The 19,462-nt window shown below is 39.3% G+C and overlaps 1 protein-coding gene across 2 annotated transcripts in view; it reads left to right on the top strand.

Moving 5' to 3' along the window:
• NELL2 (neural EGFL like 2) overlaps positions 1–19,462 on the top strand; it is a 148,310-nt gene that overhangs the window by 11,373 nt on the left and 117,475 nt on the right. For both annotated transcript variants that reach the window (XM_054074710.1, XM_054074699.1), the window contains exon 3: positions 10,802–10,952. In XM_054074710.1, the coding sequence (XP_053930685.1) occupies positions 10,802–10,952 (151 nt within the window). The remainder of the gene's footprint in view (positions 1–10,801; positions 10,953–19,462) is intronic.

A 19,462-nucleotide genomic window follows, 5' to 3' on the forward strand; every position in this document is an offset into this window, starting at 1 on the left:
TTTTGGTGCACTGAAGGCAATTAATCCTAGTGTGGGTACAAAACCAACACCCTAGAAAGCCAGAGGTGTAGGAAAGCTAGAGTGAGAGATGCAAACTATTGCAAAGAGGGAGAAACAGGTTCTTAATGGGGGCGGGAAAAAGCTAAACCCTCCACGGCATCCACATAAGATTGGGGTTGAGCTGGATGATCCCAATATGTCCCTTTCACAGAATCACAGAATCACAAGGTTGGAAAGGACCCATTGGATCATTGAGTCCAACCATTCCTAACACTCCCTAAACCATGTCCCTCAGCACTTCATCCACCCGTTCCTTAAACACCTCCAGGGAAGGTGACTCGACCACCTCCCTGGGCAGCCTCTGCCAGTGCCCAATGACTCTTACTGTGAAGAATTTTTTTCTGATATCCAACCTGAACCTCCCCTGGCGGAGCTTCAGGCCATTCCCTCTTGTCCTGTCCTCTGTCACTTGGGAGAAGAGGCCAGCTCCCTCCTCTCCACAACCTCCTTTCAGGGAGTTGTAGAGAGTAATAAGGTCTCCCCTCAGCCTCCTCTTCTCCAGGCTAAACAACCCCAGCTCTCTCAGCCGCTCCTCATATGACTTGTTCTTCAGCCCCTTCTCAGTCTAAATGATTCTGTGAAACAGGCTGCAGGTGGTAGCTCTTCAGAAGCTTTTAAGAGAAAATTTTCCATTGGAGATCATAAGTAGGTCTTACTGACTGCACAGTGGGAACGAAGAGAGGAAGACATGGTCTCTTGCTCAGAAGATACAGGAGTATCTACAGCCAGCATGATCCTAATCCAGGGGGGTGCCAGTCTTCTACAGTCTGTCATCATATGACTCAATTCACTGCTGGAATATGATACATTTGAGAATTCTGAAATCACAGAATCACTACGTTGGAAAAGACCTCCAGGATCACCGAGTCCAACCATTAATTCTCATACCTTCTACGGGAAGGGTACTTCGTGTGATCCAGCTTGATCTACATCAAGCAGAATCTATTTGTGTAGTTTATTCCTATTAAGTTTGTACTTCATTGCTTTTGATTTATTTTGTTTATCTTGGTAGCCTGCTTTCTCATTTGGAAAAGGTTGACAACACTGCTTCCATCTCTTGTACTTCCCTTCACAGTGACCTGCATAACTTAAAATCCCAACTGTGCTGTATGACTGGAAATAAATTCAGTCTTTAAGTATTTCTCATGTGTGTCATGCCCTTATTATAGTACCACTAGGGCTGGAAGGCAATGCATTATTTTTCTTGTGCTCTTCAGTCTGTGTACCAATGTTAACAGCATTTCTTGATGTGATATTTTTGTTAGGTCAGTTTGACACAAAATGTTCATATGACAGCATGCAGCCAAGCATAACTAGGTGCATATGCCACAGATGGCAGCAGCAAGAAAAACAAGACAGGTTTGATTTTTCTCCACAGGTTTCAAGGTGTTCTCAAAACAGATTCTGGAAAACTGCTTTGTGCCTGAAGGGGTGTGTTTGCATGTTTGTATACACGTATGTATTTATAAAGCTATAGTAGCTGCTACCTTTTAAATGTAGCTGGAACCTATCTTGAAAGGAAGGCAGACAGAAATCCCACTCTATGCTACCTTTGTGTCCTTGTTCAAACAAAATAGGTTTTATAGCAGTATTTGCCATGAAAAACCTAAGCAACAGCATTGTAAGAAGCAGCACTTGATACTACTTATGAGGGAGTGAATACGAAGTCTTCAGAACTTAAAGAGGAATTGAGAATGATGTTGGAATACAGACTAGGGAAACCTAGTAATAAAAAAAAGCTATTATGTTGTATAATTGATAACCCAGAACCTATCAATCACTGGAAAGCATTACAATAATAAATACCTGGGGCAGAACATACAATACAGCTCAGATTTTAATTTCCTAGGAGTGTAATTTCTGTAACAAGAACTGAAGTAGTATTTTATCTCTGCCATTTTGTTGTTATGGAATAGGCCCCCCTGAGTAGCACCCTCTCTCTTGGTGGTAGTTTCCTGCATGATGACAGTTGCAGTGAACGGGGGCAAGAAAACATTCAAAAATTCCTGAGAGTACTTGTGTGGTGCTTCTCCCAGCATTGGTGCACATATTCCTTATATTCCTTTCAGAAATGTTCAGGAATGCACGTTCACACTCTTTGACAGTTTGGTAGGAATTCTTTTAGTAACAATCCAGTAAGGTAGGGTCTGTATTGCTTGTTAAACAAATCAGCTGCTTCAGCCTCCTATGCTAAGAATATGGAGAACTAATCTGGAGACCTACATATTTAAAGTCCAGGTTTTCCTACAACTGGGTTCTATATCCCCTTATTTACAAGAAGTTTGAAAAACTGACGTAAGTATGCTATCGTAGATACAGTAAAGGTTCTAGTGAATGTATTTGTTTACATCTTATTTACTTTTTGCCTACTGAGTCCAAAATTAAACCCTCGGCTATGGAGCCTATGTATGTTTGGAAGAGCATACCTAACACTTGAAGCGCAGCCAGTCTGCTTTGCTTTACAGTTCGTGACTCCCTCTTGTGATCCTGGTGTAAAGTCCTTTGCTGAAGGGACCACAGCCAAAGGAAGGATAAGAGATGTATTAGCATTGTGCTCCAGCAAAAAGAGCTGGAGATTGAGAGCTGTGTGATATCTAGTCTTGATGCTCAAATGGGTGTATAGTGGTGTAAATCCACCCCTGGTTCTCTCTGCATATATTTCCATGTGTTGTATGATCTACTCACCATGCAAAGGTTCAGTCTAAGGCTGTTTGAACTGTGCTGCTGACACATTGAGACATGCAGCTGTTGAAAGGACGTTGCCGTCATCTGTAATCCAGGTGGGGTGTTATGCTGAACTGCTATACTGTTCATTTGACAGCTTCATGGAAGCAGTTGGATTCTGCTTGTGTAGTAGGTGGCAGAGCTAGAAGGAGAGATCCACCTTCTCCATTCCACACAACATGGTCTGGTTAAGTATGTGTGTTCCACAAAGTGATATCATAGTCCAAATCTCAGGATCATCTTTAGGCGTGGCCATGTTTTGAAAGAGCTTGACTGTATTTTAGTGGCTAGCACACAAACAGTTGATTTGTAGACTCACAAGAATGCAGAAGAGGTCGTTCCAGCACGGGCAGTCGTTAACTGGGCTGTGGGAAGGTAAGCTTAGCCTTACAGAAAGGTTCAACTTGATAGGACTTTCCTTGATTTCTAGAAGCAGCCAGTATGTAAGCTCAGAGGCTTAACCCAGCCACTAGGATAATCACTCTCAAAGTAGCATTGTATTATGTCTCTTGCAGAGTGCTTCTAGACAGATTTCAGTGGTATCATTGTTAATTTACAGTGAATGCATAATATATTATAGCTGTAGTTTGCCCCAGACAGCCTTGGATTTGCCAGCTCTTTCCTAAAGAATCATCCCAGTCAGTGTCAGGAGCTGGTAGGAATGGTTGAGGGCTGCTTGATTATCTCATCCTATCATATTGGGTAGAAGGCTTTCCCTGTATTAAATAAATTCTATTAATTTCTTTTGCATAGTTGACAATTTTTAATGTTCCTTTAGCTTAAAGTTAAAGCAAACAAGCTTAACAAACCAAGCAAAGATTCCCTGGGGACTTTGACCATGGAGAAGGAAACATTACAAATAAAGCATTTTGAATGAAATAAAGATTAGTTATGCAAATATACAAACTACTCCCAATTACAAGCAAGCTAGGTCCCTAATAATGGTTTAGTTATTTTAGATCAGAAACATTGCAACTGTATTCAGCTATATGTGTCTAGGCTCTTGGTATCTCCCCCTACCCCTTGTCCCTTAGTGTGTTTGTATTTTTGGTTATGCTGAAATGACTTTAAACACACAAGTATGTAGCTTGTAGATGACCCAGTGTTTTGGCCAGAAATTATATGATTAACATGTTTTGATGATGTAAGTATGAACAGCCGATATAATTTGGAGTACAAATGTGCACGTTCAGAGACAGGTGCTTCTGGTCTCCTGTGTCATTCTGTTGTGACTTGTGGGATTTTGCATATGGCTTTAGCTGGAGGAAAGCCCTTACTGGGTGACACACCAAAGCTGTAGCTGACATTCAGAATAGAGAAAGCTGCAAAACAGAGGCAATTGGAGCCTCCCCAAATGCTGCAAGAACAAGCTATGACACTTTCCCCCTTGTTTGATTTAATGATTTGGCTTCAAGTCGGTTTTTGTTTCAATTGTTTAGTTTCAACTGAAGTGTGGTTTGCCCTCCTCTTTTCCCTCTCCCATCGATTGCAGTTCTTTTCATATACATTTATTGAGCTTTTTCTTTAATGGAAATAAGGGAAGTATTTGCAGAATTGGTGGTTGCTGTGCCAGTGTCTAAACTTCAAGGGCAATTTGTGTGGTATCTGAAAGTCATGATCATTCAGCTTGGCAGATGAAGACCTTTCTCCAGATATTCCTGAGTTCCTGTTCTGGTAAGATCACGTTGTACCCAGTTTGTAAGGAGCACTTGGGTGCATAAAGGTCTGGATGTACTTGGCAGGACCGTGTTGTATGATTAGATTGTAGTCACAGTGTTCACAGAGACTTGGGAATTGGGCAGTGCTGGGCCCTGCAGGTCATACACACCCTTTGGGAATGGGCCCAGTGGTAGCCCCACAGGGTCAGTGTTTACACCGCATCTTGTCGTCTTTTAAACCTGAGATGGAACTGTAACACCTGCTTCCAGACTCTTGCTGAACTCCTTCCTACAGCCTTGAAGAAACCAAGTGAGATTCATGTGGCTTTGGATAGCTGCTCCTGTTTTGTTGATGTGATTGGGAATCTATGAGAAGAGAATGAACAGATGTGTGGAAAAGGTAGCTCAATGTTTTAACAACCAGTATCTTATGTATCAGCTCAAATAAAGGATTGGGTGTATTTAAAAAAAAAAAAAAAGGAGGGAAAACTAATCAGTCCTTACACTGAAGTAGCTAAAGCATATCATGTCTAGCAGGATTTTGGCCTAAGAAAGGTTGTTTCATTTCTTCCTGTCTTCAGTTTTCATTTCACCATGTTCCACTTAAAAGCCCTTTGTGCCTTTGCAAGGTTGAAAACATTCTGCTCTTGGTTTGGCTTTGCTTGCTGCTCCATGTGCTGGGAGCAGCTTAGCCCATGTTGAACAATATAAAGTAAACAATCTGAGATATTGTTGCCTTTTTTAGGCTGTGTGAAATCTCTAGTTAAGAAAAAATTAGCCAAAAATTTTATTGTGGAGAGGTGATGTGATGTGAATATATGCTTGTGAAACTGATCCCCACTAGTGTAGGAAAACGAAGCAAAACTTTATTATATCTTTTTCAGACTTTTTAGCCTGCAGCCTTTTTTTTTTTTTTCTTAATAAACCACTAGAATTTAATTTGGATAGTTCAGCAAACCTACAGTCAGATGCAGAATTGATTTATAGATGCTGCTATTAAAAGCTGATTATGTGCACATGAAACAAACTGGAGCTCAATTAATTAGAATGCCTCCTCCAAAGACTCTTCCGTAGGAGTTTGTTTTATAATTCAGTTTGTACTGTATGTTTAGCTTTAGATGCACTTCAGAAACTCAAGAGCTCATCCTTTGCTAAGACAGGTTATTCCATTTATTAACTGTTTTTATTTTGGACTGAAAAGCATGTGTAATGAATGGCTTGTCCTAAACCATATTTGGTTTTCACTGTGCAATTTAGTATGCTGCTGGTGCTGTGTTTGGTAGTTTTCCTGCCTACCTCCAGTAACTTGTTCACAGTTGCTTCCAACACCTTTTTGGGTTGAAGGGAGCTGGGCTAATTATAGCTGGACCAGTTGTAGGTTGTGAGTTCTAGAATGTTTGCATGAATTCATGTGTCACCATAGTGATGAGGAGAATGAATTAAAAGCTAGTGGTAGAGCAAAAGGTAGAGCTGCTTCTTTGTGCAGCACCAGCTTAGGCTGGTGATAGTGTCTTTGGACCTGTGGAATGACTGCTGTTGAGTACTACCTTGGCTAGAGCACAGTAATTCTGATGAACATGATTAGAATGACAATGTCTAAACTTGGTACTTTAAGGAAACACTTATGTGACTGTTTGCTGCAGAGCTGTGACTGCAGATTGTCTCTGAAAATAGAAAATGTGTCCTAGTTGGAAGGGCTGTTGCAAGTGTAGGGTAGAGGCAGCCACTGAGTATGTTTTCTGAAGGGTTGAGTTCCTGCAGGTCTTATGGTCAGTTTTCTTCACTGGGTTGTCAGATTGCTTTGCAGGGTTAGATCTTTGAAGACTCGGTTTCTGTGTCTGTGGTCAGCTGATCACCTCACAACTGGATGTTGCAGCTGAAGTTTGACCACCACCTACTGTTTATGTCCTTATAGTTATCATTGCCAACCAGAGTATGAGTTAATCAGTTCCTCCTACCTCCTTCCCCCAATCTGTTGTATTGTTTTCAGTACTTTTGCTAACTCGTGTGTCTCAAGCCAACTGCCTGTGTTACCATCTGAGCGTTATTACTCCTTCTCAAGGCATTTCCATGCAAAAATCTGGGACTTGAACAAGGTGTGTGACATGTTTGGAGTTTGGATTTTTGTTTCATTCATTGTCACTTTGAACTTCATTCTTCTGTAAATTAAAGATGGAATGTTGACACTATGAGTTTGTGAGTAGTTTTTGTCTGGTCAAACCAAACACATACAGTATTCTAGGAAAGTAAACCAGATATATAGGTATCATGGCTAGAGAGGAATTTCTTGTTCAAACTAATAGTTCTTTCCTTATTTTTGCACTCTAATATCAAAAGATTTATGCCTTTGTTTTTTGTGAATTAAAAATGTTACAGTCCAGGGTTTTTATGTAACTTGAGAAACCACAAATTATTATCTGAGATATACCAGTTTGACTTTTCCAAGATATTATGGAAGAAATCCAGTTCCAGCAATGTATTTTCCTTCTGTCTTAAAATGATTACTGGAAGCCATATGTCAAGAACAAGCCTGATTCAGTATTTACTGAGTGCTGCTGGTGATCTATCAAGCACCTACCACTAGTCTTCAAAGGCAATTGGAATGAGAGATTTGCACGGTTGTGTTAGTGTGAAAATAGTGGATCTAATGGATCAAAGACATTTCAGTTGTCTCTAAGAAATCCACCTAGTACTTGCCCTGAGCAAAGGGTGCTGTGATTCAGAGTAGTAATAATTCAAAAGTCTGTTTACCTTTTTGGAACAAGTATGAACTGAACTATTGCATTGCCAATACTGAATGGCTGTGTGTTTTGACCATTTAATACTCTCACAGTTAATGTGATGTTAATCCTAATATATAGGCTTCCAGCATGACATAATCGGGGGCTGATACTTATATGCAAGAAGGTAGTCCAAGGCTATGATGAATGATTATAGGGTACCCAGATAAAGTTTTGTAGATAAAAGGATGGAAAACTCTTGTCAAATCTAGTGACTGGGTACCCCTGATTCACAGGGGTGACATGAGTAGACTGTAAAAAAGGTTCCTCCCTTGCGGGCATAGAGGCAGCTGTTTCCCCTGCCTTTCAGTGCAGCAATGAGGACTAGAAGGGTTCTGGAAAACCCTGTGTGATGGCAAGGGTTTGTTTACTTGCTAAAGCACAGGTTATCTGTAGCACAGTGTTTGCATCCCAATAGCTCAAGTTAAAATAAAAGTGTATGTAGGAGGGGAATATAATTATTTGTGTGACTGGAACTGGCTGGAACTTGTAATTTGTAATTACACAAATAATGTAGAGGTGTTGTGTATATACTTTTTAATCTCTTGCTAATAAGAATATCACAGGAATTTGGTAGAAATCAGTATTTCTTTCCAATTGAAAAGTCGTGGATTTTATTTCTGTTAAGTAAGCATAGTCTCTGTGGGCTATTTTCCACTTCCAGCACTGAGCATTTATGATTTCCAGTGGTCGAGTGTGACAGTAGTTAAAACTGGGAATGATATACAGGGATAAACCAGAGGATGACTGAGGCAGAGTGGCATCTTCCAGCATTCAGCACTGCACAGAGAAAATCTGAATTCTTGGAACAAATTAGTTGTTCTGCGTTTCCAATCTTTCTTCTTACTAACATTTCATTGTCTTGAGGGAAACCTGAGAGAAATCCATTGAAAAAATGGAAACAGAACAAGGACAACCAGGGAATTTTCTACAGTTCTGCTATTTCCCGCAATTCTGACATGACTGTCTCGTTTTTATATTTTGCTTGACTTTTTTTCCATCCAACCCTACTCGTATCTTTTTCTGCTGCCACATTAAACCATGTTGTGTCCAACTCAATATACATCCATGGAAATTAATGGTATCTATTCAGCATCTCAAGTTCCTGTGTGCTTACTCTAAATCAGAGTGAGTCTGAAGTGACCAGACAGAAGGTGTTGGATGAAGGACTTGTGCAGCTTCTTTACTATTGCGTTTGTGTGAACGCATGCTTTATCAGCCCAGTATAAATGGCAGGAAGCTGAGAAGTGATGATGTAGAAATCATCTTCATAGCCCTTTTCCCTCCACCCTTCCCTTTCCTCCTGGCAACTACTGCAATATTTCAGATGAGGGGAAAGCAGCCTGAATTAACATGGCTGAAAAAGCATAGGATGTTCATGGTGTATACTCTATAGCCTCTGTTGCTATAATCTTGTTCTCTGCTGAAGTCAAAGTGAAATATCTCTACCAAACAAGTTTAAAAGAAATATGAAAGGTTGGCGGAGGGGCAAGAGTGTTGTTACAAAGTAGTAACAATTATTAAGGTGTAAGCATGATTTCCTATGTTCCACTGGTCTTAATTTGCTCTGGATATTGTTCTTCCACTTTAGAATAAGTTGCACTGCTCATCCTGACTGAAGCTTCTGAGGTGGCAAGCCCTTCGGGCAGAAGGGCTCTGCCCCTCAGGGCAGACACTCTTTTGACTACTTGTGCAAATATAGTTTGATACTTTGTCAGAAATTCTGTCCTTGATAAAATGAGATGTTGGTGTAAACATGTAAAGTGTAAACATGTAATGTGTTTGTGGGCCCAAAATGCTCTAATGATAATGAACCTGCAGTAGAAAATGTTGGCTGGGTTTTCTGTGCTGAGTAACCCAGCTTCATACCATAGCAAATGGGGTTGAAGGATGTTTTGCATCTTGGAATCAGACTCTTTATGCTTTAAGTAAGTTCTGCATCTGTGTTTTCCTGTGTTCTCCTGCATCTTGGTAGGAAAGCTGCTGCTGAGAACTGCAGTGTGTGAGGATCCTGTGATTGTGATTAGAGAATGTTTCTTGTGTGTCCTTCCTCTACTCTGTCTCTTGGGAGTAGATTGTTTATATTGCTAGAAATTGTTAATGCAGTTAAGCTATCTTCCAGCATGCAAACCTATGTCATTCCACTCTGTTGGCGTCCCTTGGCTAAAAATGAACACTTTGATGAAATGGCATTTGAGTTGCCTTATGATTTATTAACAGTTCCATTAAAATACCATAGATGACTGCTACAGTAAGAGTTATGCAATCCGCAGTAGAAAAGATATGAAGTTGCACAAAAAGCTTTAAAGTACTTTTCTTTTGGATCTTCCTTTAAAATATATATATATATATATAATTCAGTCTGATGTGATACTACAGGAGCTTGGTTAGGACTTCAGGGTTTTACAGGTTGTTGTATTTCTTAAAAGTATTAAAAAGCTTTTCCTGGTCTATAAGCTATAATAAACTGTTTGCTGTTAATAGACTTGCATCTTTATCATATAGCTTAAGGCTTGTTTTTCTGAACAGAAGCATAAGCTTTCTCGAGAGCTCAGCTCCAGTGCTGCCAAAAGAAAATTGTTGTTTCTATTGCAGTTAGTTTTCTGCTGCTGTTGCTGTCTCTGAATTAGTGTCCCTGAGTTAAAGCAAAATGGTCAAATTGCAATAACAAGAAGCTTGCAAATAGATTTAATTCTTACACAGTTAATTACACAAGCTAATGAATTGATTTTGTGCATTAAAATATATATTCTATTTTTGTTCTACCATAATATATTTTGGAACACCTTGGGAATTGTTTTTCTAGTGTTTGACACGTTATTTTGTAAGCTGTCTCTTGAGAGGGGTTAAGGTTGGACCTTTTATTTTCTATGCATGCTTCATGTAAATTCAGCAGAAACATTGCTTCAGTCTTGGTTGTGGGTTTTCGAAAGCAAAGTCTTTGTGCAATTACTCTTACAAATGTTCATGACATCCTGTGCAAGAGGCAGCAGCAACATACTCTACAAGCAGATTAGATAGTGATTAATTAGTGACAATATATTATATTGTGAAAGATGGTGAGTTTTTAAGTTAATTTATAACTGTTACTTAAAACTGATTAAATTGTCCATAAAGAGATGGAACTCGTGTTTTTTTTTATTTTGTTTTTAAATTAATTGTGCATAGCTATTAAGTGCTATTTTTGTGGGACTTGTGAAAAAGTTGCTCAGGTCATGATTCAGTTTAGGCTTATCCAGTGTTGCTCTGTGCTTGGCTGCTACTGAGTCCATGTTTTGGATGAAATGTTAAAGGTACTGTCTGGAGAAAGTGAGAGTTACGACCCTGTCTTAAAACCAAAACAACCTCAGTTTCCCCTGGAATAGATTGGGTGTCCTACAAAATGCATTTTCTTTCATTGAAATGGTTCCTGTTGAATGTAAAAGCTGGTGTTTAAAAGACTTTGGTGCCTGCTTTTGTCTGCTGATTCATTTGTGGTCCTCAGAAGTAGCTTGTGATTTTTTTAAACTCCTTGAGTTAAGGATATAAAGTAAAATAAGATTTTATACTAAGTGTTTTTCTGTTATGGTTTTTTTTTAGATACATCAAGAAGTGTAAAGGCATCTCCAGAAACAGCTGAAATCTTTTTTCAGAAGTTAAGAAATAAATATGAATTCACAATCCTGGTGACATTAAAACAAGCCCATTTGAATTCAGGGGTTATATTCTCTATTCATCATTTAGATCACAGGTAAGTACTGCTACCTGTATGCTAGTTAAGGAATGTAGATGTATTTATGCAGTCAAATTTTAATCATATATTAGAGCAAAATTGTGGTGTAGCAGGTCATTTGCAAATATTTATAGTGTTTGGGTAGGCATATTGTGCAGTTTCGTAAAATAACACAAGTACAGATCAGCCAAGGGAAAATGGAACAGCTGTTATTCTTTAAATGCCTCTTGCCACGAAGGGCATGGAAAGCCAATTCTCTCATGTCGTTCAGTAACTAAGTACCAGATGCTCAGCTGGTGTAAAAGTGTCGTGTCAGCCTAGCTACACTGACTGACAAAGCCAGAACCTGTACATCCACCTCTTCACCAGCTGTTTTCCAACACTGCAAGAAGTTCAAGAAAAGCAAAAAAGCAAAAAAAAAAATAGAATCCTCCAGTTATGGGTTTACACCTCGCAAGAATGGCAGAGCATTTTACTCAATGTTGTCTTAACTAAAGTGAACGCCACAGAGCATTAAGCATTGCGCCTTTGATAGGGTAACGACTGCTAGAGAAATAAGATATTATATTTGAGTAATGGCTATTAAAGATAATCACACTATGATTCTATGACAGAATAAAGTTTTAAAATGTGAACTTCTTAAGGAGTCATTAGCAGTAGCAGCAGATGATCTCTGCTTTAGGTTCATAGTCTCTTTTATTTTCGTGTGTACAATCCCATAATTCTTTCTTGATAGTCTCACTACAAATGGAACAACTTCGCCTTTTCTTTTTTTCTAATATTGACCCCTGTGGAATGCCACTTGTCACCAATCTCCACTTGGACATTGATTGGTTGACCACAACTGAGTGCAGCCATTGAGCTAATTCCTTATCTGCTGACTGGTCCATCTGTCAAATCCATGTCTCTCCAATTTAGAGAAAAGAATGTTGCATGTTTAATTTTTACAGCGGCTTTATAAATCCATGGTTCTAGGATAGAAGTGTTTCTAGAGTACAAGAAAATAAAAATAGTTGCTTAAAAACTGGGGAAAGGTATGTTATTTTATTCAGTGGCTTGGGAAATATTTTATGCATTTTTGAAAATAAATCAGTGAACACTCATCCTCTCTGTACCATGGTCTAGGGATTTTGGTGCAAATATCTTCAGTTGCTGAAATTAGAATATTACTTAAATTGCATTTACTTCCTAAATGTTATAATTTTCTTTGAAACTATATAAATAAAATAGTTTACATGAGTCAGACTTTGCCAATTCTGTGTTGTCTTGTTTTATAGGCATTGGTTTTGTTCTTTTTTGCTGGTTCTGTTTCAACAAACATCAAAAATTAATACTTTCACAAAGACACATTCATGCAACTACTTGAGACTGAGTCTCAAGAAGTTGACAGGACTGGTCTCCCAAAGTTTCTCTGCAAATGTCATGTGGTGAATTGTGTCCCTGGACTATCAGGTAGATGGAGAAATTCTTCATGTAAGTCTGAGACTTGGGCATTTGACTCTGGGCTGTTGCTGTCACCACAAAAATTAGCTTCTAAAAAATGGTTTCATGCAGATAGTCATCTTTCTGCTGTATTAAGTGACTTTATTTTTCTTTTCCTAGTTGAGTATCAAAGCTGTCTTACCCTTTTATAATGATTATGCTTTTCTTTAGTACTTAATATTTTCAGATCTTTTAAAACCAATCTTAATGTGAAAGAATCTGATATGATACCTGCAACTATCCCTTTCTAATTTGCTCATTCTTCCACAGAGAGCTTTTTTCCCACTCCTTGACTAGAACAGCTGAGGAGTTCAAGCAGTGGTAGTTTTGGGTACAGCTTGGAAGTGATACTTTCAAGAAAACCCTAGTGGTGTCAGGAAATTTCTGTTGCATCAGTAATAGTTGATGAGTTTCAGGCAGCTGAATGCATGTTTCTGGACAAGTGTATAGCATGCATATGAAAGATAGACATTGCACATTTACTTAACTTGAGAGCATCACCTTGACCACATAGAATACCTTGCCTAAAATAAGTCATACTTTGCAGTAACAGGGTAAATATTTTGAATGATATTAATGAAGGTATGCCCCAAGGCTGAGCGACGGCACTGTTAAACATGGATTGCTGTGTGATTACTCTCAGCCTTCAGTTTAAGCAGTATTATCCTCCTCATTTCACTCTGAATTTGTCTCAGCTGCTTCTTGATGGAAGAATCTACAGAGAGATGATTTTAATCTGCGACAGGATTGTAATATATGTAAGGTCTGTCTATTCCATCATATCTTTTCATTTAATTGGCAACAGTGGAGTGATGTAATAAAGCTTTTCCTCCCTTCATGGTTAGATGGCTTTATGCAACTCATGTTAAATTCATATCTCTTGAGATACTGTGTATTAGGGCCCTCAAAGGATGAAATCAGTGGATGGTAGTTTAAGCATTCTTTCCTTCAGTTAATGCTCTTTCTATCATGAAACAGAGCACTGAAATCTATAGAATATTATGGACAGGCATTTCCTACACTTAATTGTGTATCTCTACTAATTTATTCAATTTCTGCCTTACTTAGTATTTGTCTTCACTGCTGTTGATGCCTTGTGATTGTCTGCTGTCAAATGGGCTGTACTGTATGGCAGTTCTCAGACCTGTTTTGGTGTTTAGAAGGAAATTGTGACAGTTTCTCTCTTACAGATTTAGACATGCAAGAAGATAAGTTGCCATAGGTGAACTGATGCGTGAATTTTGTTCTATCAGTTGACCATTGTACTAAAATAGTGGTGGAACTGTATGTTCCCTGCTCTTGATGTGTGAGTGTATTTCTGGACTGCGGTATGAAGTCTCCTCCCTAATACCCCAAGATCTGCTGCAAGCACATTGCACAAAGAAAAACTTTCAGTATTCACTACTTAAACCAATACTGTAGTTTTATATTGGTTTTGAGAGGTGTGCTCTCCTCTTCATCAGTAAAGTGGCAGAGTAGGTCTTAGATAAGAATAACATGGGATTCATTTTCATTAAAGCTGTATGTGGCTGTTCTCTGTGCCAAAAGTCGTAGTAGCTTATTTCTGCTTTTTAAACCACCCCGTGCTGCTCTTTGCTGGAAGAGTGGAAGGTTGTAATGTTCTGTGTTTATTTTTTGGTAGTAAATCTTAGTTGCAGTTTCTTACTATGCTGACAATTATGAACTCTCTTAAATTTTTTTCATAACAATGGATTGCTTTTGAATTGACTTCCTCTAGCAATTTAAATATCCTCTGGTGTCAGCTGCCTTTTCTTTTGATACAGTTTGCATGTTTCATCAAAAGTGTAAAATATTTTTTACATTCATAAACTGTTTTTCTAGTTCATGAGAAGACTGTGCGATAAAGGATTCTTTATACAGCCACTGACTGCTCCTTGTTTCTGTTGGTTTAGGAGATTAACTTTTATCCCCCAGTATGTGGTTGGGTGGAAATATTTGTAAAGCAGCAGTTGTGTTATATTCATTTTAATGTCTTTATAACATTTAGAATAACCTATTTCTTTAAGTATTGGTTATAAGGGGCATTATTGAATTGATAGATGTATTGTCACTATTTCCTTGATTCTTTTGGTTCAGTTTGGTTTACACTTCATGACTGAAAAAAAAAATGCCTACAAGATATAAATTATTGTAATGCGGTCGCCTGAAAACCCCCTTCCTGTACATTCTGTTAAATCAAGTCAGTTAGCCTGTCTTCTGATGTAAATCATCACAGTGCCGACTAATCCAGGGTGATTTGGTCGAGAACTTGTCACAAAATACTCATATAAGCCCCGAGTTTGAGTTGCACTTAGTGACAGACCTACTTGAGTAAGAGACAAAAGATTTGTCCCTGCCTATGACACTGAAAAACACCAATGAAATAGTTGAAATGTTTTGACAGATATCGCTACTCTTCTACTGTTGTTTGAAAGGGTTTCTATTAACAATTAAAGATGTCTGTATTCTGTCAGGATAGGAAATGGGAAGAGTTAGGTTGAAACTGGCTTTTGCTTTTAGTAATATATATATTAGAAGGTTGTTTATTGTATTTGCAGTCCTTTTACTCTCTGTGGAGAAACTTTGTCAAGAAAGGGAGTGAGAGGGATGGTTTATGCCATTTGTTTTTACACTGTTTGATCTGGGAAAGTTTCTTTCTTCCTTGATTTTTAGTAGAAAAGGGTGCTTCAGATAGGCAAGACTGATGTTAGTGGAGCTGTGTGATAGTGAGAACAATATAAGGATAAATATATTGACAAGTGAGGTTAGCGAGAGATGAGAAGTGTGAGAGTAATTGCTCGAGGGCAAGAGTTGTGTTTCAAAAAGTTTCCTGGTTTGGGAATTTGATTTTGTGTTTGGAGGTTGAACAGGTATGGTATGACAATTTGCCATAACACCAGGTCTGACTATTTGCAATGCCAAGACAGCAGCTTTTGAGAGAATAGATCTTCTCAGAGTGCTTTGGGGAGAGCTTGATGGGACCTCAGCTCTTGCTTCTGGCTCGTGTTGAGCTCATGCAAGCACTGTGGAAAAGCTGACTGAGAGCCTTGCCCTGTCATCAGCAGTGACATTGGAGGGTCTGGGATACCTTGCTCCTGTAATGACCAGGCGTCTCTTGGATTGAAGTGCTAAGCTCAGCAGAAGTTATGTGGACTCTGCAGGTGGGGAAGGCAAAATTTCACTACCCTCATTTAGGGGTATAGCTGAGGTCAAAGTCTGGGAGATGAGTATAGATATCTCTGGGGTGAGAGGAAGGTTCTTGGCTTTAAATCCAGCAAAGTCTTTTGGATCACAGCAGCCCCATTGAAGTCAGATGGGGAGGTGCAGAATGCTGATAAAACAAAATCTTATTGATATCTATTTTTCTCCCACGTACTTTGTTTTGATTTTAGTACAGACTTGGTGTTACTCTGCCCTTCCAGTCATCTGTTGTCTGGCTGTTCTCTTCCATTAACATCCTGATGAGAAAGGTGTTCCTTGCTGCATGCCCCAGCTTGGGGCTCAGTCTCCTGTGGGCATCAGGAATGTACTTTCTGCCTCTCTGGCTGTCCTCCATAGCTAGCCAGCATGATGAGCAGTTGTCATGCTGAAACAAAGCTGAAATAGTTGACCTTGTTTGTGGTAGAAGAAAAAAAGCAGCAGAAGAGGTGTAAATGCCAGAATGATCAGTAGCTTACTGGCTGGGATACTTCAGAGACATTTTCCTCGCACTGTTGGTCTCTGCTCTGCCTCTTTGGAGCAGGGGCTTAAATTTGGTACTTTTCCATCTGAGACAAGTGTCCTGAGGAGTGTCATTCTTTTTTCACCTGCTTGATGCAGTAAAAAGCTTTGTTGGCAGTGCTTGGTCAGGGTAATGCTAGTAAAGGAAATGGTGCCCAGGCTGGAGCACTGGCCTGTTGTTGTCTGTCTTGCATAATCGCTAGCATCTTCCTAGGCCTGCTTTTGGTCTCCTGCAATTAGCACCCTTGTAGATGATGCCAGGACACAGTCTGTGGAGTAGCGTTGGCCAGGGACTGTTCCCAACAGGCAGTGTGGAAAAACGTCAGGGAAGTTTTTCAGAGGAGAAGTGGGAGAGAGCACCATGTGGATGAGAGTTGCAGTGGAGCACCACTCTTGGATTGTCTTCAGTGCCAGGGAGTGGGCCTTACTGGCTTTATTAGGCATAGGACTTGAGTCAGCTTTCTGAATTTAAGTTGCTCTTGTACCCGACTTAATCTTTTTGGTTGAATTCTATATGAGAGCCTCATCAAGTTGACCTTAGAAAACATTTTTTTTGTTTGTGTTCTCTGTTTCCATGTGGGAAATACTCTTTTATGATTTCACCCTCTCTTCACTCTCCTTTCAAATAGGTAATAATGGCAGCATTAGAATTTTAGAAGGCCTTTCAGAGGCTTATATTTGCACTCTCTCATTTTAAGCATTTCATCCTGGACCCCACAAGCCATGCTGTGAGAATGGTTGTTTCTAGAAAAAAATTTGGGTTTAATGAATGGATCAGGATTTTGGAACAAACATTCTGTGTCACAATATTCCTGTCTGGCTCTAGAACTCCATTCAGCAAAAGAAAGAGACAAACTGAATTGATGGGCTTCCTGCTCACTGTATTCTTGCACTATGTGCTACCAACTTATCCAAAGAAGTGAAGACCAGTTTTTATTTTATTTCACTCTGGCTAAACTGCTACTTATCTCTTATCTAGGCAGAGCTCTAGAGGGCAAAACTAAGAAAGCCAAGCAGCAGTGAGAGATGTGGAATAGGTTTTTAGAGCTGTAGTGCAGGTGCTGCTTGTCATTTAGAATTCATCTGGGACTATTCTGATGCCATAAGGTTCTAGGGGATGCACCAAGCAGTAAAAACTCTCAGTTAATGTTTCAGAAGACAGTTACTTCCAAATAGAAAATAAGGCTCACCCTCCTGACTGCCGAGTCATCATACCATGGAAAATGGCAAATAACGCATTGTTGAGTGTGGTAGCTGTGGTGTGAATTGTTTTTACATCTTCATAATCTACATGCAACAGAATTGCTTACTGCTTTTGTAGCCATAGTTTGCCCTGAATAGGGTCTACTGGGTAGGAGCTCTTTTTTTTTTTTTTTTTCCCTTGTCTTATGTAATTCTACCTAGCAAAAAAGCCAGAACTTCTGTATCAAAAATCTTCAGATAAAGACTTTTATCAGTAATGGAGATAACTTGTTTTTGTCTATGTGCTTACTCCTTTTAACTTTATTGGTTTTCCTTTTCCTCGTAGTGTACCTCAAAGAGCCATGAAGAACTCTTTTAATACTATACCTATAAATTGGAATAGTAAAGGGTTAAAAAAACCTAACACCTTGTAATAAGTTCAAAGCAGCAGACATGATATCTTGCTTTTGGCTTCTAAAATATTTGTCTACAAGCTGTAAATTGAAGTTGGAGTTTTGTTGTGTGGAGTACGAGTGAGCAGCTACAGTGCACGTTTGTCTGAGCAGGGATGCCAAGTGAGTGAGTGAGCCATCAAAGATTTGAAGCTACCAACACTGGCCATCAGCTGGAAGGGTCATACCTCCCTTTTCTCGAAGACTGGTACCATTTATGCTAGGACTACTTTGTGTTTCACCTCCTAAATCTCTAACGTTTTGCTGTACTTCCTGATTTCATCTTCTAGTCTCCCTCCGTACTGGTCTGGCCCAAAGAGCAAGTCCTGCGCAGACTTGTGTAGACCACATGCCCTCTGCCAGGACAGGTAGTAGTAGCTCTAGCTGAGCAGATCTGACTCTCAACTCCTGTCCAGGAGTTCCAATGGATTAGCATCAGACAGCAGAGAAAACAATATGATGTTCATATTGAAAACAATATGATGTTCAAAAGGGAACAATACTGTTCCCTTTTGGAGTAACTGCTTTAGGAACCAAGATCACCATCTCAAAGACTACTAATCCTGAGAATGCAGAGGGGTATAGACTACTTTTGTCACTAGAAATGATATTTTTAAAATCTGTTCTTAAAATACAGATGTATTTGTTGATGCTTAGCTTTTCTAAAAGACTCTTCCAAACTTTGGAAAGGACGTACTCAAGCGTTACAGCCTCACAAATGGTGCGAAAAGTCTCAATGTGGGCAGACTTTGCATTTCCACATGTCTCTGTCTGTGCTGAGGGTTGTCCCATCTTCTGAAGCTCATGAGATGGAGCCAGAGCCTTTTAAGTCCAGACACTTGGAACAAATCTAGGAAAGTGGAATAGCAAGCACAAGGTTTTGTAAAGACTGAAGGTAAAATTATTCACTTTCACTTCCCTTTGTTTCAGTGTCATGGTGTTAGTTCAAGCTGAAGGCAATATTGTTCCAATTGTCATTCCTCTTGCTTTTCTAATTGAGTTTTGCTGCTGCCTCTACAGATTATTACTAAACCATAAATTATTCTCCTAATAATTCTCCTAATGGCTATTTTCTCTTTCATTTTGATGCACATTTTCTCTATCAAAGATCAAGCTTTTAGAAGGTATATGTGTGTGTTATTTTAGCGAACTGAAGAACAAAAGAGATTGCCTGTGGATCTCAAAAACATTGTTAATAACAGTTAAAATAAGTGTCCACAGTTTTTGCACAGCTTTGTGCAGGAAGAGTTCTTTGCTTATCACAGTGTCATTGAATATCAGAATCCTCTCTCACCATATCTTAATACCTGGATTTTTTACCGCATTATCCTTTTACTGGGAAATAAAGATTTCAGTCAAAGTTCATTATCTCACTTGCAAAAGTGGCAACATGAGTGTTCATTTTATACCTTCTGAACCAACTGTCTGCCGAGGTAGTTTGTTCCCTTCCTGTCTGCGTTTCTGTGTGCTGGCATCACTTCCGCCACTGACTTTGAAGAGACAGGAGCTAGCCGCTGGTTCTACCAGGAGATAATGTTTCAACATAACCATGCCTGTCTTTTTCCAGATTGTATCTGCAGCTGGGCAGAGACACTTAAGTCTCTGGAGGAGTCCAGTTCCATAATGTTCCCCTTCTCTGTTAGGTTGAGAATGACCTTATTTTTATCCTTGAAGCTTGAGTTATAAAGGAGG

This window comes from Cuculus canorus, chromosome 1 (genome assembly GCF_017976375.1).
Source record: "Cuculus canorus isolate bCucCan1 chromosome 1, bCucCan1.pri, whole genome shotgun sequence".
NCBI classification, from domain to species: domain Eukaryota; kingdom Metazoa; phylum Chordata; class Aves; order Cuculiformes; family Cuculidae; genus Cuculus; species Cuculus canorus.